The sequence below is a fragment of the Nipponia nippon genome, unplaced genomic scaffold, assembly GCF_047370975.1.
Source record: "Nipponia nippon isolate SJK-2023a ecotype South Korea unplaced genomic scaffold, ASM4737097v1 scaffold_23, whole genome shotgun sequence".
In the NCBI taxonomy this organism is placed as follows: Eukaryota; Metazoa; Chordata; class Aves; order Pelecaniformes; family Threskiornithidae; genus Nipponia; species Nipponia nippon.
The window spans coordinates 8,222,526-8,247,088 of record NW_028262340.1 but is presented as its reverse complement, the minus strand read 5'-3'; the positions used below and the strand labels follow the sequence as shown (position 1 = coordinate 8,247,088).

Sequence of the window (24,563 nt, the reverse complement as noted above, 5' to 3'; positions counted from 1 at the left end):
AGCCCCAGTCCAGTCCCGCCCCACAGCCCCAGCCCCTGACCCACGCCTCGCCCCCGCCCCGCCCTGGAGTGACACCCCCGCTCCCCCAGGTGGAACTTTCCTCGCAGGGCGTGAGACCATAGAGGCGAAGGGCAACACCAAAGCGGAGCTCTGCGAAGGGGGGGCGGAAGAGACAGAGACCCCCTTTCCTCCAAAGCCTCCCGGAAGAATATAGAGATCAGGCGCTCACAGACGCAGACACATATTTTGAGAATGTGGTGGCTGTGCGTGGAGTCGCGGTTCTCCTCTCTGCTCCAGGAATCTGCCCCAAAGCCGCGCGGGGATCCCCCCGTCTCGTCCCCGCAATGGTACGTTCCTCCGTGTTTACTCTCTTTGCGCGGCCGCCTTGGGTGGGGTTTTTCTGCTGCGCCAGTTTCGTACGCAAGTGGCGTAGGGCGGCCTTGATAGACATCCAGGCGCGGCCAATAGCGTGGCAGCATGGATGGCCGCCGACCCAATGGCGCAGCGGACCGGCGGCCGGGAGGAGGCGGGGTGAGGCTCGGTTGGGGCAGGGAGGGGGAGCTGTGGAATGGCGGCCGGCCGGGCTGGCCCGCCCTGCTGGTAGCGAGCCGGGGGCTGGAGGGGCGGCCGCGGAGAGGGGTGAGTGCGAGAGGGGTGAGCGGCGGCTTCTCGGGGCTCCCGGGCCGCCTCGTCCCGGGGGAGGGAGGCGGAGGCGGTGGGGTGGGCTGCTAGGCCCTTGCCAAGGAGTGAGCTACGGGGCTGAGCCGGGCACCGTTTCCTGCCAGATAGTGAGCGCGGGCGGGGACCCCCGGGCCGGGGGGGACGGGGCGGGTCTGGCCCGGGCCGGGGGCGAGGAACCGGCTCGTCCCTGGGCCGCCACATGCCCAGCTGCTCCCAGGGGCCGCGGCTCGGGGCAGGCTGTGGGCCCCGGGCCGGCCGGAGGAGCTGGGGCGCGGGGGGAGCGCTGGCCTGCCCGGGAGGGGCCCGGGCCCGGCCTTGGGTCAAGGAAACGCTGGTCTGCTGGGCTCCCCGAGGCCTCGCCAGCCTCTGCCGTCCCGGGCCGCTGCAGAGCTCTGAGCGAGCGGGGAAGGGCTTGGGGGAGCGGGGGGTGCGGGTCCCCCCGGAGCAGGGGCAGCGGGGCCGGGTCCCGGCCTACCCGGGCCAGCTGCAGCCTTCGCTCTCTGGGTTTGACATCGGTGGTCCTGGAAACGCGTCCATGTCTGTGTGCGAGTCCGTCTGCCCGGGTGTGAGCTGGCCACCCCTGTTGGCGCAAGTTCTGGTGATTGCGCTCACACAGCGTTGCTGCGAAAGCAACTTCTCCCTCCTGGCTGCCTTCCTGCCCCACGAGTGGGCGCATCCTTCGGGGCGCCTGGTTGCCCCTCAAGGACGTCTGTAAGCCCCTTGGCTGTTAACTATGGGTGCACAAAACGTAAAACTACCTGGGCTGTGTGGGTGCTGTGGTGTCCTTTGGAAAATGTTTTCCCCAATATTAAATCCCTAGGCTCTCTCTGAAAGGAAGCTCTGAAGGGTGTAACGGGATATGTTGGGTAGTTTAGTCAAAGGCACTGACCTGCCGGTGACCTCAGACCATATTTCTTCCAGAGAAGAAGTAAGTTGTTAGGGAATGTCCTTGGGGTTGTACCTCACCAGCATTTAGGTTTGTGTTGGGGTTACTCCTTTGGGATACAAATAGCATATGTCCTTTGGAGAAAGGTAAGAGATTGCAGCTCCTCCCTGTTAGTTGTTATTTGACCTCAAGGACCTTCCTGTGGTAGGATTTTTTTTTTTTCTGCCAAAAGCTTCACATTTGGCATTACTGTTTTGCTTTCATGAGTAGCAGCAGCAGAATTGGGCACCTCTAGATGGATCAGAGCACTGGTGGGACTGCATGATGTGTTAATGCCAGGAGCAGGCCTGTTCGATAAGACACTAGCAAATACTGAAAGTCTAAGTCTTTCAGCACTGCAGATGTTAGTGGATATGAAATGGTACTAATAATGCTAAAAAACTTTTATTAAGTACACCTGCTGCAGACAGGGCCATAACTGATGGAGCCCTCTGTAACCCTCACACTTGCGTGTCCTTCCCAAAGACCTACCTGTGAGATGGAAAAGTTGAAGGTAAAAGACGTGAGAAGCCAGCAGGGTGTGTGTGCTGTGCTTCCTGGTGACAAAGCTGGTGCAAAATGCTACTTTATGGGCAGTACTAAAGTCTGTATGCTTGGTCACATGAGGAAGGGGAGTAGTTATGTTTTCCACCTATTTAAACATCTGCAGAATCAGTTGCTACTACATGCTGCAGGAATTTAAAACGCTGCATTGCGACACTTTTCATTCTGATTTGTCTCTTATTGACCTTGAGTGGGTTTTTGTCATAGAAACCAATACAGAGTTTAATCCTAAACTTAGTTAAAAACAAACCAAAGCTAACATCTCCCCACTGAAAACACAGACAGCACGTTGATAGAGTGACTTTGAAAATCCACTTGCATTCACAGCCAAGGACAAGCTTTATCCAGGAAGTCGGGTGGAGCAAGCCAGGCACTCTTTTTTTTTTTTTTTTTTTTTTAAGGACTGTGCTTGAAAACATGAAGTTGAATGAGAGAGTTTGACCCAAGCTTGAGAGGCCCACCTAGTGCTGATCTTTGGTCAAGCTACAGTTGTCAATATTGTTCCTGGGCGGGTTGGTGATGGTGGGGATCAAACCCAGGACTTCTACCTTCCAAAGCATCGGTTTCTGCTTGGTTAACAGCCCTGTTCTGTTTGGGGTGAGGAGCAGGTTTACCAGCTCCCTGTGTAGCCCAGTTGAAGCAGGGTGAAGCCGTGCTGTACTGAATAAGGATGGGTTATAAGAGGATAAACTTCCAGGGGTGAACTGAATGTAAACTTTTCCCTAAACTGCATATTTTCACTGCTTTTAAAAAGAAATAATGTGATATTTTTTATCTGTCTGACAACAAGTTCAAAAAGTAAATGCCCCAATTCCACTTTTTCATTTAAAAACCAAAAACAACCACCTTCTGATGGCTCATGCCTGTCAGACTCCTTCCTCTTCACAGCTATGAAGATAAAAGCCTTTCCAAGCTGCCTGCTGCTGATCAGGTTTTCCCAAGCCGCTGCACGGCGACATTAGCAAGACCCCTGCTTCCTTTCACCATTCCCACACTGTCCCCAGCCCCGCCAAAAGCCAGCAGTGCAGCAGTGCCATGCCACTGTCTCACCTCTGGCTGCAGGCTCACCCCTGTTCCTCACTTTAGCTTCTGTCCCGTCTACATTCCTAACAGATCTTTCACTCTCTGTTTTTACAAAACTATGCTGGGGGCGTGGGGAGGAGGATGCACGCTAAGGCTAGGGGGTGGGGAGAGGAAATACAGCATGTTTCTGGCTACTTTATTTTGTACAAGACTTATTTGAAATGTGGTGTCATGAAGTGGGTGTCCTACTGAAGAAGGGTAGAGGCTGGAGCTGCAGCCCTCGTGTCTTTAGAAATATCACTGCTGGGGTTTGAAGTGATGAGTTAATAGTAAAGTTCTTTTAAGCAGAGTATAAAACTGTTCTCCCTATGAATAATGTGACACACTGAACAGAAATGGTGTATTTTTAAGTTACAGCTCAGAAGGTATTTGTGAGCAGTGATTCATTAACAAGAATACAACCTTTATGATAACTACCAACCCAGTTTCTCGGCATGCTTTGAATATATCTCATTCTTCAGGGCTGGTCTAGGAAAAGTTGATTTCATTCACAAAGCTTAGATAATCGCGTAGTGTGGGTGGAGGGGTTAAAACTTCAGTGATTGCCTCATATGCATACAGTTACAGCTGCAAATCCATCTCCTCTTTTTTTTTTATTTTTTTTTTGTGGTGATAGAAGAACAAAGAAGGTTGTTAGGATTAACGTTTCCACCAAATCAGGTTAGTTTTCTTTGACAGACTGTAATAAGGAAAATTTCAACAAGTGTAAGACTCAGCTTTAATCCTTCTAGATAGCTTCTCTCTGTGGGCTTTCTGGACTCAAATGTTTAATAACTTTAAATGTAAGGTTTCTGTTTTGTCTCTGCTGGGTTTGATGATAATACTTAGCCCTTGGTCATTTGGCTGAGCGAAATACATTGCTGCGTGTGCTGCATGAGTCGGTCACAAACGAGGAGAAGGACTGAATAGCAGTTGTGTTGATGTGTTGCGTATAAAGTTCCCGCTGCCCCCATACAGAATGGGGCGCCAGCGCCCGGCAAAAACACGCCCCGCCAAAAGCTGCTTCTGAGGGCTGAAACAGCCACAACAGGCCAGTGTCTGATGGCTCGGCACTGGGCTTGCTCCTTTATATGGTTTCTAAAGTAACGCTGCACAAAATGCACAGGAGGCAAACCAAAAGTGATGCTTTCACTGTGCGGAAATCTAGGAAGGCAAAATGCAACTATTTTCCCAGCCTGTCTTATGGTGTCCTACTGTTTTCAGCAGCACTCTTGCTTGTAGTGGGATCTGTAGTAAGAAATTGTGTATTTGAATATTTATTTTCACTGTGCAAGGATAAATATTTGTGAGATCGGGCCCTTAGTTACTGCAGATTAACATTTATGTAAATATTTTAGGTATTTATAAACACTGGATTTAAAAAAAGGCATGTGGAAATGGCTTCTGGGTAATAAGCAAATGGCTACTCAGAACAGAACCACCCCGGTGACATTCACTTCCTTTGTATTTTTGCAACTCTGTGTAATAAAAAGACCATGTGTTTTCTTTTCGAGGAGGGGAGGCTACCAGTGCTCCCCATCAGGCCTCACTGCAAAGGGTGTGCTTGCGAACACGAGCTTCTGCAGACGGTTATCAGGTTCAGGCCTGATCCTGATTTATATAAGATTTGTGTTTCCATCTGCAGGGTTTTTTTTTTCCTGCCTGGGAGGCAGTGGGGGGGAGGTCCCCTCCCAGAAGAACTGAAACGCAAACTTCCACGTTATTTTGTTGAGCAAGCAGCACAGCGGCAGCGCAAAGCGTTAATCGCATTCTCCATCCCAAGCTCGCCTTCGCTGTAGTAATGGGCCTGGGAAATAGTTCCTCTAGATCCTACCCTAATTCTTGAAATTGCAGTAGAGCTTTCTGGTATTCCATTGCTACTGGGGAAGTGGTGGAGCACAGACATATCTCAAGTATGCATCTGCCAGGGGCTTTGATGAAGAAAACTTAAAGGACCAGGAATCCCAGTTGGTCTCCTATGAAGGGGGTCAGTGGTGACCTGCTCTGTTCCTTCGACGCCTTCTGCGTCGTCTCCTCTCACAGAGCAGTGTCCTAGACCTGTGTTGGGGAGAAGCGGTGCTTTCAAGGATGCTGCGATGCCAAGAGAGGAAGGAGGGAGATGCCTATGAAGCAGCAGCAGTTAGCATGTGTTCTCGAGGGCTTACATTTCTGCATGGGAGACTGGTGGTGTGCCACCGCTTCCGAGGAGCTGCTCCGAGATCACCTGTGAGCTGTTGTCTTGGAGGCTTTGGTTTGCCTGTGTTACTGTTGGAAGCGGTGCACAGTTGAGAATGGGATGGACAACACGCAAAGAGCTGTCTGCTAAAAATATTTTGTCCTTACTGCTGCCATAAATCAAACCTAAACCATGAGTTTATTATTTTGGTTTCTACTGAAAGTGCTCAATAAGAATTGAGAGCTTCTCTTGCGTTGTCTGATGCAGCCAGATAACCTTCTTCTCGGAAGGTGCTTGTTTAATATGAATGGTGATGCATTTGTTTGAACTCCTTTATGAAGTAAAGAGACATATAGATTTGAGATTAAAATATCCTAATTGTAAAGTGAAGGGCATAAAAGGAAGCATATTTTCACCTAGCGTATGATAAATGTGGGACTTGCTGCCCTGGGATTTCATGGATGCCGACTGTTTGGATATGTTCAGAAGCTGATGGGACTGGTTTATGGAAGTGAAATCCATAAAGGACAATTAAATGGTGGTGTTTGTTTCTGTGTGGTCTTAAGGTGCAGTAGGATGCTGCAACATGGAAAAGGACAGCGGGGAGAAGTGTTGCTCTGTGCTTGCCTTGTTCTCATGCACTTTTCTTTATGCATCTGTTATCTGGCCACTGATGGACAGAGGATGCTGGCTTATCTGGAGGCTGGATGACCTAGCATGGCTATTCTTGAGTCCTGTGGCTTAGGGTTTCTTGTCTTGTTTGTTCGCTGACGTTTCCGATGATGTTACAGAGCAACCTGCCTCTTCTGAGCCTCCATTTCTCCCCGCTCATAAAACTGGGCTAATGACTCTGACCTTTTGTTTGTAAAGGAAAAGAAAAAGGATCAACAAAATACTGGAGCTTATTTACTATCATTACTGAAATGATGAGCAATGCCACTTTGCGGTACTTCAAAGAGGCTTCGCTTATAAGATGCTGGAAATCCCTAGAGAGAGAAAATGTTTCAGATGGAAAAGGAGGAGGGGGAATATTCCTCCCGTTCTCATCTCGTAAGTGTACTCTCCTGCAAGGCATGGAGGTAATATCTCCAGCCATCTCCCCTCCCAGCTGGGCTGTTTAAAATAGCCGCTGACAATCTTTGCTTTTTTCCATAATAGCCAAATGGGCTGGTGTCACTGATCGCATAGGAGCGAGATCTGCATAAATTGTTCACATGCTGTGGAGTTTTGAGAAGTACTTTGTTGACCTATTGTATTACCGCTAATAAGACTGAATGTGGTTTTAATTTCTCATTTCCTCTTTCACTGGATGTCTTTTCCTACTTCTTAGAGTCTTACTTCAAGTCTCTGCATAGCAAAAGTCTGTTTCTGTTGCTCAAAGAATGAATGATGCTTTGCTTTCAGGCAGCTCCGCACTGGAGGGCTTTAAGTGGCATTCAGAGAAGGCTATCAGCCACAATATCTGATGTATTGGTGTAGCTGCGGTTCATGCATGGAGTGCAAAAAATGGGATTTAATTGGGAGGGAGGGGGAATAGTGGCCCTGGCTGAATGGACGGGTGAAAGTTCCCCGACCACCCCTTAGCCCAGCAAATAGTTTGCTGAGTGCTTGCCAGAGCGGAAGCGAGTTCCCTTTCAGGCACCCTGCTTTTGTGCACCGTAAGAAAAAGCACACGCTCTTATGGTTTTGGCCTTGCAGCTGCAAAAAAAAAAAAAAAAAAAAGGCGCGAGAGAACCGTGCACACACCCAGATCCTGTTCTTTCAATACCAACAGCTGCTGCGCCGATCCTTTGCTGGAAGAAGGCATATAGCTATAAACACAGCTTGTGTAAAACCTTTACCTTCTGTCTAGGGCAGCATGAAATAACTGGCCGCTTCCCTTTTGGAGGGTGAATTAAAAATGTGTGTAATTAACTTATACAAAATAGCCTTTTGGTTGCTATTGAGAATTCAACATTGTATCAAGGAGGTTACATCTAGGGTCTGGCTTCACATGAGAGGTTTCCATAAAGCAGCTTATTATAGACCTTGTGGTGAGCTTTGATAGAAAGACTTGCATCTTTAGCATCCCTAATATGGTCTAATCTCTGCTCTCCCGAAAAGATCGGTTCAATAAAGTGATGGTTTCAAACGCTCTGAAATAGTTTTGGATGGTCCAGAGTCTGGAGTTTGCACTGTAGATTACGTAAGGTGAGATCACCGCTGGGCTCAGAATGTACAAAATGGAAACAACTAGAGCTTAAAAAGAATATTTTTCTGACCGTCCCAAGGAGATTACACAGGCATCTGTCACCACGTCCAAGCTGAAATCTGACCCTGCTCCGTCAGACCAGGGGGGCTGATTGAAACAGTGGGGCCTTGCTGAAGTCTGCCTGGAAGGTTGTTTGGCCCCGCTGGCTGCGTGGATGGAGAAAGTGAGTCCAAGGATTGTCATGCTGTTGAGCAAAACCAGAAGACGGCTACTCGCAGCTTCCTGCAGCTCTGCCTGCAAATCCCAAATGGCAGCCCGGGATCATGCGCCATGCCCGCACGTTGCACAGATGGCTCGTGCATGCACAAAAACCAGATTTGGTGTTTCTGTGGGGTTGCCTCGCTGGGCACCTCTACAGAAGAATGGGGTGATCCCAGAGAAGGGGCAGGCCCCTTCTCCCCCAGCCCTGGTTCCTCTTCCTGCCCTTGGACAGGACAAGCTGTAGGCCTGGGGGAGGAGAACTGCCTGGAAAACCCCGGACACGTGGTGACTTCTGGTGCTGGTGGGGGCCTGCCTGTTCTCCTGAGTTCATAGTGGTGCCCATCTCACTTGACTCCTGAGATCCGAAAAGCATATTCAGGGTCTTTAATGTGGCATCATGTGCGTCTCTTTTTGTCCTCCCCCCCCCCATAGAAAACCCATGCATTATTTTGACTTTATTAAGACATTGTTCATAAACCACTTTAATTTAGATGCTCAAGGCTGTTCTCTTGGGGTTTTTTGTGACAGAAATCCCAGCAGATATAACACTTCTGGAAAATATCAGGGAGTCAGTGTCTTCACCCCCCCCCCCTCGTGTCAAAGGTTAACTTAAAATATTAATGCTGCAAAGATTCATTTAAGATATTAAAACTGTTCGGGCAAGAATACATGTACATATTGTAATTACTTCCTTTTTCTTACAATTAAAGTAATTGGATTATATTTAATGAGCTATTTACATTTAATAATTAAGAAAAGACTTATCTTTCCAGTATTCCCCAAGTGCAGCAGAAGGGTGGGGGCACTCAGAGCTGTGATATAATTATCTAGGCGTGAGTTGAAACTGAAAGAGCAGTTGAGCTGTATAGAAAACACTTGGAACTGGTTTGTTCCTACTCTTTCATTAATCAAAATAGTTTAGTGTGTGTTAAAGGAGGGGAGGCTGAGCTTAGCTGCAAATGAGACAGAGTTTATCTGCTGAAAAGGAAGGTTAAAATATGTTCAGACTTCAGGAATAAGTCATTTAGAAAAAAACCACACCCTCTCTTTCCGTATTAATTACCGAGCGCTGCCCTAGAATGAAAATGTGCTGATGTATTGTGAGAGTTGTGCTTTGCACCGAGCGCTTTGTTAGTGCTAACAGGCACAAGCCTTTCCTCTTGCTGGAGGAGGCTGGTGTGAAGGAGAGGAAGAAAACACGCTATCCTCATTAGCAGTAATTCAGCCTGGGAATGAGCGATTCAGCGGTGTTTGCTTTCGCAGCCGTGCACCATTTGCAGACGTTGGCCCGTGGTTCTGTGTGGGCATCCCCGCAGCGGTGGCGTGCGCCTTGGGTACCCGCAGCACCTCCAAGTGAAGCTGTTGGGAATGATGCTGCTTGTGTTGCCGACTAAATTGCATCTCTTTAGTCAAGACCTTTTGAAGTGAATTCAGTGCTGTTACAGACTTGGAGGCTTGGAAAATGAAATCTTGTGATTTTATCCAGAGCTCGTTTTGCCTGGATTGGGACAGAAACAAACGGATGACTTTGCCAATGAAAGCTGTTCAACCTTGACCTTTAGGGACTGGCTTTTGGGGCAGAGCGGCAATCCTGTTTTAGTAGCCATCTCTCTTGGGTTGCTGTGACTGCTAACCCTGGTGGTGGGTGCTGCTCAGGACTCCTCTCCTGGGACAAGGTGAGACTGATTCCTCGAGCAGCCTCGTTGGCTTTGGAGAGCGGTTCGGGCTCAGACCGGGTGCCGTTGGAGACCTCCTGCCGATGGACTGAAACCTGCCCACCGACCAGGCCTCTCCCCACCTCCTCCTAAAATATCTGAGAACCTGTAGTGGGGTTTCTGTACCTGAGTGCACCAAAGCTACCTGTTGATTGAAGCTCGTGATGCTACTCTGTGTTGTCACTGACCTTGTATCCTTGCCAAAATTATTCCCAGGTTTAACAGAAAGCATTCTGCTCTCTTTGCTGCTCCTGTTTCCTAGGAAGCGACAAAGCCAAAGCTCTTCTGGCACTGAAGGAGCCCTGCCTCTCTCCTGATGTATATCCTCACGGCAAAGACCTTGAAACCTTTCTGATTCAGAGCTTTAATTCCTGTTTAATCAATAGTTCTGTATTCTGAGAATCAAATCCCTGTGACAGCTCTCTTTAATTGAGCTAAACTGCCTTTCTCTTGTCACATCTCTTCTAGAGTTTTATTTAAATGCATTTGTTCTGCCTGTATCCTAGTTAGGCATTGATAGGAACACCAGGTGACCCTCTTTGTTTAACTTGTTTTTCAGCTAGACAAATGGAAACATTAATTAGGGCAATGGTGTGTTTTTTAGGAATAAAAAAAAAAAGTCTAGGTCAAACTGCTGGCTGTGTTCGCACTCCGACAGAAGCTAGGAGGATCTGTATGTTCCCCGTTAGTGACACCCCCATCCTTCCACCCCCAGCTTGATTTCTGCCAGCAGCTTCCAGCGAGTCCCTCTCCAGGAGAGCAGGCTGGCATTTATTCCAGCAAGATCATCTTCAGTAAAGCTGATAACAAAAGTTTAAAAGGAAGAGCCAAATTTTCAGTCACACCTGTGCAATCCCCTTGAGGGCAGTAAATGATGACGATAATGCACGAGCCAGACAAAAAACACAGAAAATGGCTTTCTGAGCCTCTTTTGCATTTTTCAGAGCCAGGAGACTGGAGGGGGGGGGGAACAGAGGAGGGAAAAGAAGAGTATTTTTACTCTGGAACTGGGTGGGCTGGATGTTTGTTGTCTCAAGGACTCCACAGTGTGCTGTACAATGCTTCGTTCTTCTGTGTGATCAGGGCTGACGTTTCCTAGTGTCGGAACATCGCTGTGGAAATGTGCAGCGCTGCTCTTGCCCCACGCTATTGCTGAAACGCCTCTTTCGTAATGCTGGCAGATCGTATCTGCGAAGTTCTCGAGTTGGTGATTGAAGTGGATTATTAATATACAGAGGGGTTGTGTATGGTTTTTTGCGATCGGCTGGCTGTGTTCTCCTGAAGGCCCCGTGCCTTCAGTAGATCCTGCTTCAGGAAAGCTTTTGTGTGATGGTGGTGAAAACGCAGCCTCCGCTTTCTGTCTTAGCGGCTGGTACAAGATGGTGGGCAACGTTTTCCCCCGTTCCCGGGGGGTTTTACCCGTGCATCTCCCCCGTGGCTTTTGGGGAGAAGAGAGCACTGTGAAAGGAAGAGCCCCGCAGCTGCCCTTCGCTGCTGACTCCTGCTCAGCTGCTGGCAGGCTGGGCTGTTAATGACAGATGAGCCTGTGACGCGTTTTTGGGAATGAATACTTGTTACAGCTGGCGGGATGGAGTAGTTTGTGGCATCACATGGCAGTTTGCTCTATAATTTCACTCCCTATTGCTCGGATGCAGCACTGATTGCTAGGTCTCTCTCCGAGTGTGGAACTGTAGCATTTCTGATTGCTGCATCCCACTTCTCTGTGGCTGCATTGTGAGCTTGGATATAGCCCTGAGCACTCAGCAGAGCCTTCTGCTGAATTTTTTTTTTTTTTCCCCAGTTCTCCCTGTGTGTGTGTGTGTGGCTGCTGCTTCCCTTTCTGCTAGTCTTTTGGGGTTACATAAAAGCCAATCTCTTTCTGGCCATTACAGCTACATGGGGGAGTAGTTACTGCTGAGAGAAGCTTGAAATTTGAAGCAGAGTTGTCACAGACATTAGAAAGAACAGTCAGTCTGCGTTGGCAAGCTACTGAGTTAAGTCTCATTTCATACTGATGGGAATTTCAGATCTGATTATCTCCTTCCTCCCTCATTCCCAAACCTGCTGGTGTGTCTAATCCCCTGATGGGTACTCCTAAAGGCTGCTCTCCAAGGCGCTTAGCTGAAGGCTTGGTCTCCTTGACTATGCTGCTTGTTTGTGTCCAGGCAGAGGATTTTATAAGCCCTGCTGAGGGCAGGGTGATTGGTCACCCCGACGTACTTGAAAATCAAGTCTAATTTCACTCCTCTTCCCCCAAAATGAGCTCTGTCCTCCTTAGGTGCTTTGTGCTACACCAGACACTATGACAGATGATATCGCTGCTGGGGTCCAGATTTATTTGCAGATGGTCCCTGATCTAAGAGGTGGTGTGTCACATTGAGTGGGGAATTACCCAGGTGACTCCCAGTAATGCTATGCTAGCTGGTCAAATACCAGCGAGAAGAACCTTGCCAGATCTCTCCCTCCAACTCGGCTGTTATTTACAGCTCTTTGTGTGCATTGCATACACACGTCTCACCTTGTAGTCCTGCCTGCCTTCTCTGCACCGTGGTGTTGACTGTGCTATCTGCCTGCTGTACAAAAAAAAAAAAAAAAGGGCTGGTTCCTCTCTTGCTGTGCAGTGCTGTTTTCTGCTCTGCTCCAAACTGCTTGTTAAGGAGTATTTGCTTCGAGTTGCTGCTTTCAGTTGACAGAACTCACATTGGAAAGCAAATACTCAACCCTAAAATGTCCCTGTATTGCTTCTCAATACTTGTAATCAAAGTCTGTCTCCTTTATTGTTCGTAACAATTGTCCAATTTTACTGTGCCAGCCCTATTTATTAAAAATAGTCAATAAGACGCAGTTTTGTGTGAGGGGCTTATAGACTGGCAGTTCTTGTTTGAAACAAACCAATTGTACTTGATTCTAATCCAGAACTGGGATTCCTGAGCGATCCGCTACAGCAGAACTCATGGGGAGAGCGGTCGATGACTTGCTGATAAGAAATCTTAGAGCAGCATGCTCATCTTGAATTTACCTCAAAGTGCTGGATTCAGAAAGGCAAAAAAATTGCCACTCGCTTTTTTTTTTTTCCCCTGCCTTTACAGGCCTGTGTTGCACCACGCTTGTTCCCCAGTGCCCTGAGAGTATTTACAGAAATAATTGCCAAAGTCAGAATCCACTTAAAAAACGGTGAGCAAGGCATTCAAGGTGAGAGCTTATTGTGGAGGGAGCAGGGTGTCGGATCCGCAGCCCTGTGAAGAAGCACTGCGCATGGATCCTGCTTTCTTGGAGGAACACAAGGCGTCCGAGCCCACCGTGCGTGCAGTGAGAAAGCACTGGAGTTGATAGGAGGGGTGATGCGGAGCAAAAACCCAGTGAATCCTGGAAACAAGGTGCCAGTTGTGGCTGGAAGATCGGTAGGAATGTAGGAGTGGTGAGCTCAGCTTCCAGGGCTTTTGTCGTGCTCAGCAAACTTTTCCTGGGCCGGCGCGGGGCTGCGGAGCGGGCCAGGACTCGGCAACGCGTGCGTAAGCGTTTCAGGAGAGGGGAAATTATGAGGAATTCTGGCAATGCCCGGCTGGAGGTGGGGCAGTGTACAGCTGCAGGGAGGCGAGGGGAAAAGAGCTACGGGGCAAAGCTGGGCTTTTCGGATGGTTTGGCTTTTAGTCACTGCCGTCATAACAAGGCTTGGAGCCTTCTTTGATTCAAGCCGTGACTTGGAGACTTCAGAGGAAATGCTTGCTGTGGGCAGGTAGGAAGGTTCTGATTCAAGTGGGAGAGAAAAATCATTTGTTACTGTAACAAAAGCCCTTACTTCTTGTTTTTAAGAAGGTGTGAAGCATGGCGGCTGTGAGGATGAGTATTTTGAACATCGATTGATGCAGCAGCGTGCGTGGATTTGGCACAGAAACGACTTAAGCATCGGCCCATTTCCCTACAGCTCTCCCAACCAGTGGTGCTCTGCAACCAGCAAAGGTCGCTTAACTTCCCTCCTCACATAGCTAGCACCGTGTTTCAATTTGATGCCTTTCTTTTTTTTCTCCATATTCATTAGAAATCTGTTGCAGACAGTTTGCTGTTTCTTAGAGGCGGTTGCCTTTTACTTTTAACGTACTGGATCTCCTCTCCTGTTACAGTGGGATCGGGGCAGGTCCTCTGTGCCCGTGGTGTGCCATTCTTGTAGCTTCTTGAAAACAGCTTCTGCACCCCAAACTCTAGTACTGAAACAAATCTAATCTTCAACATTAATAAGCAAGTGGAAATGCTTATCTGTGCCTGAAAGATAAGGATTTTTGGCCTCGCAATTAATTTAACTTGCTTCTGAATGGTAGGATTTAGTTATAATATATGGTCTGCGGTAGTTACGTGACAGTGACTAATGCCTGATGACCAGTCTGGCTAGCCGGGGTGGAAAACTGCTGTGCTGTCATGCCCTGACCACTGAAAGTAAAGCGGTTCTGCATGGCCCTTGCTGGTAGCGTGCTGTCAATTGGCTTCTTAATGACTCTCTTAAAGAATAAAAGCAAGAGCCTCCCAGAAAGCTTTTTTAGATCTGCCCCTTCCTTGTTTCATTTACTGTGTCTCTTCCCTGCCCCCAGCTGTATGCCTTGTGCTGTCTCCGGTGTTTTGCTTCCTCCTTCTCCCTCTGCTCTCATGCCTTGTCCCTTCTCCACACTTGATTTTTCTGCTCCTCCTGACTGCTGCTTTCGAAATACACCACTTATTTTCCAATCCAGACTATTAATCTTTGTCCCACCTACTCACGAGGCATGAAGGTTTTACAGGAGCCCATTAGCTGTTATCTCTATACCTACCCTCCAAAGACTCACAGGAAAAATGAGGTCTAACAGTGAAATGCCTTCTTGTGGGGACATCAACTGCTCTTTTTGCTAAAGTTGGCACCAAGCTCTGGTTGCAGGTCCTAGATTTCCTATCTGCCTGCCTCCACCCTGTGAAAACATCTGAAACCTTGAAGCTCCTTGTCCTTCCGCTCAGAGGAGAGGAAATTTTGCTTTAGAATGCCTCTTATCCCAGAGGCCTCTGGCTGTGGCAAGAGCAGAAGGGTGGTTGTCCACAGCCCGTCCTGTTCTCCCTGCCTTGCTCGTCTCCGCTGGTCCAGGGGGTTAATCTCTTCCTTTAGTTTGACTGCTGCTTACTGGATCCCGACTGGTGTTAGGAGCAGCAGCGGGGCAGCAGAGCCGTCCCCGTCGCCTTGGGAAGAAGCAATGCTGCCGTACTCGCGAGGAGGGCTGTCGTAGCGATCGCAAGGGCGAAACTCTTGATTCTGCAGTGGAGTGTGGCAGGCTGTGCTGGGAGGGTGGGGGTGGCTGGCAGGATGAGCCAGGCTATAAAGGGAGTGTTTTTCTTAGCCCTTATCTCTGCTGTCTTGCACCAGTGCAAATTCATAATGTACCTGTGCTGTACCATTGTTATTTAAAAAAAAAAAAAAAGCAACTTTCACCACTACTCCTTGCTTTTAGTCTCAAAACATGCTTTGAAGGCAAACACTTTTGGGGGGGCTGTATGCAGACAACATATTCTGAGCCCTTGTTTGTTTGTGGGTATTTGGGGCACTAGTCCATTTTCTGCCCTGTTCTCCCCATAGCTGCAGCGATTACTGCTACCTTTGTCTGTCTGAGCCGGCATACCTGTCATCTTTGGGGGTTTTTGGTCTTTTTTTATACAGGCGTGCTCCCATCTCTTCCCCCTTACAGGCTTGTTTTTCCTCTTGCTGTTTTCCTTCTGTCTGTCCTGCACCTTGGAAGGTTTCCAGCTGGGTTTGGTGGATGGGCTGCCCGCTCTGGCTCTGCAGATCCCACCGCGTGTGCTCCCTGGCCGAGCCCTGGGGAAGCACGGGGGAGAAGCTCGATGCAGGCAGCCTGCAAATGCTGCCTTGTTTATGAGAGCTGCTTGTTGGTGCAGACTGCAGTCTGGGGGGAGCTGGGAAAGTTTGTCTGGCTTAAAGCGCTAAAGCTGACAAAAGATTGTAGGGCTTGGGCTGTAATCGATAAAACACGGGGTATTTAGAAGCGAAGGTCAGAGTCCTTCCTTAGTTCACCCTGTTCTGTAAATATCCCAGCGGTTACTGATGGCTGCTGCAGTGCTTGGACACGGTGAAGAGCAGCACGGACTTCAGTCCTCGGAGAGTCTCTGCTTTTATTTATGTGGATGCAGATCTCGCTCCCCTCCTCTGTAAGGTGTGCGGTTTTGGGGACCCTTTCCTTGCGCAGGGACAAGCACACAAAATCCCTCCCGTAGAGGCGTTGCAAAATGGCAACCTGCATCTGCTTGTCTGGGAGATATCCGTGCGCCCGGTATGCTGTGGCTCTTGAACTCCTCTGCCTTAATGGGTCAAATTTAGCAATTCAAAATCTGGCTTGTGAGGTAATTAGGAGGGATAATGCCCACTTCTTCCTCTTAACACCCTGATAGAAAAGCATCCAGGAAGGACTCCTGGACCTCAAAGATAAGCTGCCAGCTGCCACAGAGACTATCAAAGGGTGGCTCAAAGTCAAGAGCAAACAGCTGATTTTTTATGGTTCTTGGGTGTTTGCTGTTGGTGACAGGAAGCCATGTTCCCCAAGCTGTTAGCTTCCTGTTTTATTTTTACACCCAGCCCGAGCAGATCAGCATGCCTATCACATGGGAGCTGGCTGCTTCTCTTGGGTTGTTCCTCAGCTGACCTAGAAAAGTGATTCTTTCCCCTTCTAAATTAATCAAGAAGTTGGGATGTATTTGCTTTCACTTAGTCTTGAAGATTTCAGGCAGGTATTGTGCCTCTTGTTCTGAGCGCTGTTTACCCAAGTTTCCTTCTCTGTCTCGGAGGCAGATGATCCGAGAGGGAGCTGTTTGCTGCTTCAACGTTTCAGCCTGTTAGCAAAGGAGATTTTCGTTAGTTCAAGACACTGACCCGCACATAAAAGCATTTTCTGTCTAAAGCATAACTTCCGGACACTTATGTTTTCTTCTTTTTTTTTATTTTTTTTTTAAAAGAAAAAACTGGAAGCTCGTCCCAACTGTTGTACAAGCAATCTTGACTTCTTTCTGAGCACGCTCTAGTCCTGCATCCTGATTAGAGCTCCCTCATCCTTAAACTGCTGTGGCAGGAAAACAATGGTCCAGTGTAAACCTCGGCCCCGGGGGATTTCCCAAGGGAAGAGGGGTGCAGCCTGCAGGATAAGGAACAGTCACCAGAAAGTTTCCTGGTCAGCTGCAAGCCCTTCCTGTTGTTCCAGGAGAGCCCTGTCTGTGCTGCTCCGGGAGAGAGGCACTGCGTGTGCTTTGGGGTGCTGGAAGAAGCTGTGTGGTTTTGTTGTTTGGTTGTTTGTTTTTTTTTTAACATCTCCCATCTTCATCCTCTCAGTTTAAGCAAACCTATTGATTGCAAGTTTAAAATATTTCTGAAGAAGAGCTTGTAGGACTCGCCAAAGATGCTGTGTGTGAGCGCGGGAGGAAGGAGACCGCTCAGAGGTGGCGGATGGGTAGGAAGGGAACAACGGCTGCGGTAATGCCAGCAGCACCTTGCGTGTGGGCGAAGATGTGTAGTTTTCCATCTCTGCCTCTGTACCTGAGCTGGTGGGGCTTTGCTGTCACTGCAAGTCATAGAACAGCAGGATCTTTATTTCTGATGAACCAGTTTTGTAAGGGTGGGGAGGGGGGAAAGAAGGCTTATAAATAACGCCATTTGAGAGCAGGAAAAACGAACACCATGGTTCTGGTGTGCCTGGAATTTGCGGTTGAGTAATCCTTTCCTGTTTCTTTTTTGGGTTGTTTTTCATCTTTCAGAACAGTGCCTGAAGCAGGTCCACCATGCCGTTAGTAACGAGGAACATTGAGCCAAGGCACCTGTGCCGTCAGACGTTGCCTAGTGTTCGAAGCGAGCTGGAATGCATGACCAACATCACCCTGGCAAATGTCATTCGACAGCTGGGCAGCCTGAGTGAGTACCATGGCGAGCCTGCACGTTGCCCTCAGGAGTCGCTAGTGCTCTTTATTTAGCTCCCTTTCTACTCTCGTGTTCCTATTTCTCCCCCATCTGCCTTCCCTGGGTAATGCTAAAATGTTTTCCTAAAGAAATCTGATGCTAATTTCATATCCCTGGTCCCACTGCCTTCCCATCTAAGAGAAAATGGGAGGGGGGTGTGTATGTGTGTGTGCGTGCGTGTGTGAGAGGCTGCAGCGAAACTGCAGATGGAAGGATGGAGCACAACTCAGGCTTGTAAAATGGGAGGCTCTCCGAGCAGCCAGGATCTTGTGTCAGAGAATGTGCCTGTAATTGCACGCGCTACTAAATGGAGCTTGACTGTGTTGAATCTACAGTGTGTCAGTAGTCTTATTTTTAATGAAAGATAATTAAAGCGCACACGCAGAAGCCGCCTGTTTGCCCCTGCTGTTTGTTGCATTGCAAGACCCCAAGTCCCCAGTCTGAGCCAAGTGTGGCCTCTGGAGTATTGGGGGTTTGGGGCTGCTCGCTCACATGGCAGCACGAGCTGTAGCAATGCCTAGCGCAGCTCTCCAGTGGGCTGTCCAATAGCCTTGTAAGGGCTGGAGGGAAAATGGGGGCCTACGTGCCATAGGAGATGCGAAGAGTTAATTGTGGTCTCTCTGGGATGACTCCTTAGTCTGTTGAAATGCTCTGGATTCTGATTAGCCACCTCTGCCCTTGAAGCAAGACTTGGATAATCAAATTAATATATTGTTTAGCTTCTCCATGGTGTCTGCAAGCACTTCTGCCTGCTCTGCAAAGCAAGCCCTTTGTCTTCCGCCGTAGCGTGAACGTGGTAGGGGAAGTTTGGGTGTAGTCTCTTTCCAGCAGTGAAAACCATGGCTGTTGCTAAAATCTGGGCCTGTGTTTGCTGCCAGTCGGTATCGCATTCTGTTGGGTTGTAGAAATGTCACTGCGCAGGCAAGACCAGTCTCTCTGCTCACGTTCAACTGGCCCTCGTTGTTCATTTGTTAGGTCTTGTAGCCAAGATGGTTGTGGAGTGTGAGTAAAATCCATCTCGTGCATGTGAAATGATGAGGAAGAAGGCAGTAAAGCTGTGCAAATCTCAGCTGCAGAGAAAGCTAATCCCAGTCCAAAGGCATGCAGCGGGTTAGCGTGACAGAGCCATGGTGAGATCCTTCAGGTTTAGACCTTCTTTGCGCAACTCAGGTATTCAAAGCTTCTCTGCCTCGTCAGAGAGGGTGAAGTGCTGGAAGCCAAATCGCAGCCCGGTTTCTTTATTGGGAAGGCACCCCGGGAGCCTCGCTCGGCAATGTGGGGAGGGAAGTGCGTGCTGCTGCACCAATCGCAGATACCTCGAGGAGAGCGCTGGAGGGAAAACTCGGGAGAGGTGGCTCTTGCTGACACTTGCGCGCTTGCCTGCGTAAGGGGAGCGAGGCGGGTGTGGAGGAAATGCTGAGCACCGTCTCTTACCCGCTTCCCTAGGGCCAGCAGTATTTTACGTGGAGCGCTATTTAGACTAACTGCTACAGAACGCTTGCACCCAGATGGCCAAAGTCCTGCCCCCGCTCCTTTTTTCTTCTTAGTTCTGAAAAATAAATCCGCTCCTTCCTTGTATGTTGAATATTACAGGAACGTAAAGCAGGTTCAGTAGGCTGTGACAGCCCTGTCAAGTGAATAATCAGCCATGCCTAGTGCACCGCAGTCTCTTTACAAAGATGCAAACATAAATCTTGTCAAACTTTCATATTCCAGTGAGTTTACCCTTCGTTACTATCACAGCTGGTAGCACTTTGTATAAGTCGACTGTGCGTTTCTGTGTGATTTTATAGAATCCACAAGCTAAAGATGGAAAGACCTATTAAATCATGCCGTCTGTCTTCCTGCCAATGCATGACAAAGATAATTCTGATTGTAAGCTGCACTTTTGCAGTCAAAGTAACTAAACCAAAAAATTAATCTCTGCCTTATCTCATCTAAAAGTGTACATGAAACACAGAACAGTATGTGAGATGCTGGATGGTAACTCCGTACAGGTGCACTTACACAGGCAAGGGAATACGGACCATCCCTTCATCTCCCTCCAGGGTCAAGACTGATACATACAATGCTGTTTAATATATTATTTTATGCTTGAAACGTACTACTCAGCATTGCAAACCAAAGACTTTATTTTTTCCCTAGTGCTTGTCACAGTTCCTTGTGAAATTCAGAAATTATTTTCGGTTCTTATTAAAGTAGAAACCAAATTCCAACTTTTCTTTTTTGAACTGTTGCTATAGCAAGAGCTACCTGGCCCTTAGGTCTCCAGAAGTAAAATCCCTCTCATGAGTTTGAGGAAAGCTGGTTGGGCTTGTTAATGGAGCGTATGTGGAGACACGGAAGGAGGAGGTCAGTTGAAGTTAACATCCAGCATTTGCTTTCTATAAACACTTCAAGCTGGCATTGCCACCAGAAGGGGTGGAGGAGGTTGATTTTTAACCTGGCTGGTTCCTCGTGCTTGGCAGTGTAAGGAGAACTGCATGGGAGTATGAACAAGTAGCTGATATGTCAGTTTAGATAGCTGAAAGTATTTGTGCAGCTGGGCTTTGGGGGATGCCCTCGCGTTGCCTTGCAGAAGGGGCGCTTGCCTTTCTGGTGTGACTCATTGCAGACAGCCAGATTTTCCAAAATTGCTGTTGAAGTTAGGCTTCCAACTGGTTATCCTTTCCTGAATGTCAGAGAGGATCTTCAGGAGTAACAGATTCCAGAACAAACTGTTGACCATATGATGATGCACTTCAAAACCAGACTGCTTATTGGGAGCAGCCTTGTACTCAACATCCGTGGCTGGAAATGTTTCCCATCAGTGGGAACTCCACGGGCCTGCGTCTGCTGTCAGTGCCAAGTCTGTTCTGATCAGTGTGGTCCTCGGCATGATGAGGGCTCCCTGTCTTGAGTTATGCCTGAGAGCAGAACAAAAAGATAGTACTTACTGTAAGTTCTTGGTTACTGTAAGTTCTTGGTTTTCTTCCAGTTCTCCCACCCCTGTCTACCTGTGGTCATCTCTTGTATGCGTAGATTTTTAAACTCTTAAGGACAGGGGACATCTTTTTGTTAGGCTGGTAAGTGGTGCAGCAAGCTCCTGATCCAAGCCCCTAGGCTAGGCACTCTTGCAGTCTAAACGATGGATGATGTTTTTCATAGCAGCCCACTGGGCAATCCAAGCTGTTACAGAGAGAATATCCATGTGTGAGAAGTTCCCCTCTGGTTTTGATTTAGAATAAACGTGAATGCATCAATTTTTCAGACACTGCCACCTGAAGGAACAAAAGGGTCAGTGCTTTCGTCTGTGGTTGTAGCTCAGGCTTTAGGATCAAGGACTGGGTCTGCTCTCTAGTTCCAGAGTACTTTGAGCTTGTAAATATGTGCCAGTTACCCTGGAGGCAGGCCTGCTGGAGACTGGGAGCCTTTGAGATTCTCCAGAGCAATAAAAATCTAACTGTATTTGCTTGTCTAATAAACAGAACAGCAGAGAATCTTAAAGGACTACAGACCCATCCAGATTCAGACCAGCACAGTGTTGTCAGCCCTCCTTATTTTGTTACTTTAATAATGACTTGAAAGTATGACTCGATTGTTTCTTTATTGCTTGAAGATCCCTTGGAAATGTCAGGTTTTGGTGGAATAGAGCATTTTCTTGCTGGATGTTAAAACTCAACCCTGACAAACTTGAAAAGACGCATGGTTTTTTCCTTCTTTCTTTCTTCTTTCTTCAAGAAAACAAGCTGGGAGACTGAATGTGGTCTGATGTGGCTCACGAGGGTAATGTGGACGCTTTAATATTCCAGGTAAATTTGCAGAAGACATATTTGGAGAGTTGTTTACTCAAGCCAACACCTTTGCCTCTCGGGTGAGCGTTCTAGTCGAGAGAGTTGACCGCTTGCAAGTCAAAGTCACTCAGCTGGATCCCAAAGAGGAAGAAGGTAATGGAGTGGAGCACAGTCCTTGCAGACCAAGCGTGGTAAAGATTCTTATTGAGTCAGCGTGGTCAATTCGCGGCCATAAAACGATGCTGTGATGGGCGTTGGAACGTCTTCTCTTGGACTAAGAGGGACCGTTTCCTCCACTCCTGAAAAAGCACTGTGCTGCTCATGTGGATAGCCTTTCTGGCCAAGTCCAGATTTGCTTGTTAGCAAGTCTCCATGTGGAAACTCACTTTTCAGCAGTTTGATAGCGGTGCACTTCTTGAGTCTTGGTCGCAGGGATTTGAAACCACATTGGCAACTCTCAAGAGAGCCATGTCTATACAGCAGCGGGTATTGGCACGGCATGATCTGAGATTTGCTGGGTTTCCCAAGAGATCTGTGGGAAAAGGAACCTGACCTTAAGAAGTGCTAAGCGTGCCAAGAACTCCAACTGAAATCAGATGTTTGCTACTTGATCTTCAGTGTCATTGGCTTGGGTCAAGCTGTTCTTCACTTGCTCTCTCCTCTTTCTTACAGTCTCCCTGCAAGGCATTAACACCAGGAAGGCCTTCAAAAGCTCCACTACTCAGGACCAGAAGCTCTTTGACAGAGATTCTCTCCCCGTGCCTGTCCTTGAAACCTATAGGACCTGCAACACTCCTCCACCTCTCAACATTCTCTCACCTTACAGGTATGGCTGCAACACCTTCTTGGCCCCTTGTTCCCTTGCAGAGGAGTACCTCTTCCCCCCAGCCTGCCAAGGAGGTCATTTCCCATTCCGTGCTGTATTGAAGTAGCCATTTCCAATGGGAAATCGAGTTGCGAAACTGAGATCCACTAGGAGACCTCCATCCTCTGGATTACGTGAAACTTCGCTTTTGGGGCTGTACAAATGAGTGTAGCTAGAAAATTATATATTTGGTTACCTGCTGTCACTTTTGTGACTGCCTTGGGGCAAGGCTTGGCTGGCACTGCATAAACATGCTAGGTGTTGTGCAGATGATGCATTTTTCTTGTGCTTCTCTGTAGCCCTGTGGCTCCTTTCCAGAAAGCTGTAGTGCAAACTGCAGAGCATACATCTGCAAATGGCTCTCACCCAGGTGGGTGCAGCAGACTCCTGTAGAATCTGGAGATGCTTTTTGTGGCCTTTTGTGCCTGGTCTGAGACATCTGATGTGACCTGTGCTGGCTGTGTAACCAGTTCTTCTGAGCAGTCCCGCTCTGATTTCATCTTGTAGGTAGTAGAAGTAAAGGGGGTCAGAATACAGAGACTTAGCCCACATCCATAAATATCTTTTGAACAGGTAAAAAGTAATTACAGATAGCTGGAGGCAGCTGTCTTCTGCCAGACGCGGCTGCACTGCAAAGTAGGAGGAGAGAGAGTGTGTGTGTGCGTGCGTGTGTGTGCTCGCTCATGAGTTTCAGGGATGCTGCTGGTCTGATTTAGGGTTCCTGGGCTGGAGAAGGTTTTTTTCACACCAAAAATACAACACAAACAAGTGGGAGTTGAAGTGAGAGACCTGCTGCTCTTGGTGATTGTTTAGAGCAGTTGAGCTCTTCGGGTGCTGAGTAATGGAGAGTTTGTGTGAGGGCAAAAGCTATGGCAAGTGGGAGAGCCAGGACAAGTGAGGCTGTGGGTCTGCTGCCTGCTCTGAAATGGAGGACAGAGGCGAGAGCAGCGTGTTTGACCTTCTCACTGCAGACGTTTAAACTGTCATCTGGGGTTGTGCCTTGTGTTTTCTTTGGGCTTCAAACAATGTGTGACTTGGTCCTTGTTTGTGTGTTTCCCCCCCCCCCCCCCCCCCCCCCGTTCTAGGGATGATGGCAAGGAGGCGCTTAAATTCTACACAGATCCATCATATTTCTTTGACCTTTGGAAAGAGAAAATGCTTCAGGACACCAAGGATATTATGAAAGAGAAGCGGAAACATAGGGTGAGGAAATTGGAGATCTCTGCCAACAGAGGCATGTCAGGGAAGAATAGGAGGTGGGAAGTGTTAATGAATCTTGGACTCGAAAGTTGCTATCCAAAATTCAGGTTTGCTCTCTTAAACTCTTTAGGGATCAATTCTGTGACGTTTTTATCTGGTTTACTCTCATCCTTGTTAATTAAAAAAAGAAAACAAAAATACCCTTAATCTGTTTTTCCAAATGCCACTGTCTTTGTATGGTTATAATGGCTTAATTTGTAGTCCTCAAACATGGCGCTGGTGCAGTCAGCAGGGGAGAAAATTGTGTTGGAGTCTTTTCTGCGCTTCTGATGTTGCATAGGGGTCTGTTCAGTGTTGAAGCAGTGCAAATCCCACTGCCCCAGCACCACAGTGTGTTGAGTGGTGTAATACATTCTACTGTGGAAGAATAAAGGAAGGAGAAAATGTCCCTTCAGGAGTGCAAAACCAGGCCCTAATGTTAAATCAGGGGCAAGTGGGAGGCTTAACAAAACCATTTAGGCTGAAACTGCCCGGCAGAGTTCCTGGTTTGGCTGCCTGGAGGGAGTGTGGGTAAACATGGGTCCAAATGGGTTTGGCTGCCTGGCCCCATGTTTACCAACACTGAAACTTACACCATAAAAGATTCAGTTTGAGCATATTTTATTTAGCTGTTGAGCAACTGGAGTATTAAATATCAAAACAGATCATGATTTTTCAGTCAAAATAACAAAGGAGAGATTTAGGGCATGCTAGAATACAGAGAGCGAGGCTAGCTAAAGCCCAGTTCTTTGTGGGCAAGTGTCCATGTTGCACCCCAAAGCATGTAACACCAGCAAGGTGATGGTGAGACTTGGCAGTCTTGACACAGGGGCCAAAAACTGAATTAATGTGGGAAACTGAGCTTTCCCTCTGCCCTTAGGGTGGTTGTGCCAGGGAGTAACGATGGCATCATGTCTGGGCTGCCCTGGGGAACCTGATGCTGGCTGTCTTTTTTTTTTTATGCTGTCTGTACTCCAACTTCTATGGGAGATCTTTGGAGTTTGCAGCAATCGGGAAAGTAAATTAAAAATCCTAGCTCTCTTTGAGACTGTATCTTTAAACTGCTGTAGATCTGTCCTATCCTTCCCTATTCCCAGTGAGTTTAAAGCAAAATAAGGCTTCTGTTTGATTCCTCCTCCCTT

The 24,563-nt window shown here is 48.0% G+C and overlaps 1 protein-coding gene across 3 annotated transcripts in view; it reads left to right on the top strand.

The window, feature by feature from the left end:
- Positions 1 to 396: 396 nt before the first annotated feature.
- The window catches only part of WASF2 (WASP family member 2), a 33,340-nt gene continuing 9,173 nt past the window's right edge, over positions 397 to 24,563 (top strand). Inside the window, exons 1-5 of one of the 3 annotated variants that reach the window (XM_087761150.1) lie at positions 397 to 531; positions 17,346 to 17,499; positions 21,336 to 21,470; positions 21,990 to 22,143; positions 23,268 to 23,385. In XM_087761150.1, the coding sequence (XP_087617276.1) occupies positions 17,370 to 17,499; positions 21,336 to 21,470; positions 21,990 to 22,143; positions 23,268 to 23,385 (537 nt within the window). In that variant the 5' untranslated portion in view covers positions 397 to 531; positions 17,346 to 17,369. Of the gene's footprint in view, positions 640 to 13,396; positions 13,536 to 17,345; positions 17,500 to 21,335; positions 21,471 to 21,989; positions 22,144 to 23,267; positions 23,386 to 24,563 lie in introns of those variants that run through there. The other 2 variants (XM_087761149.1, XM_087761151.1) reach the window with 2 other exon arrangements.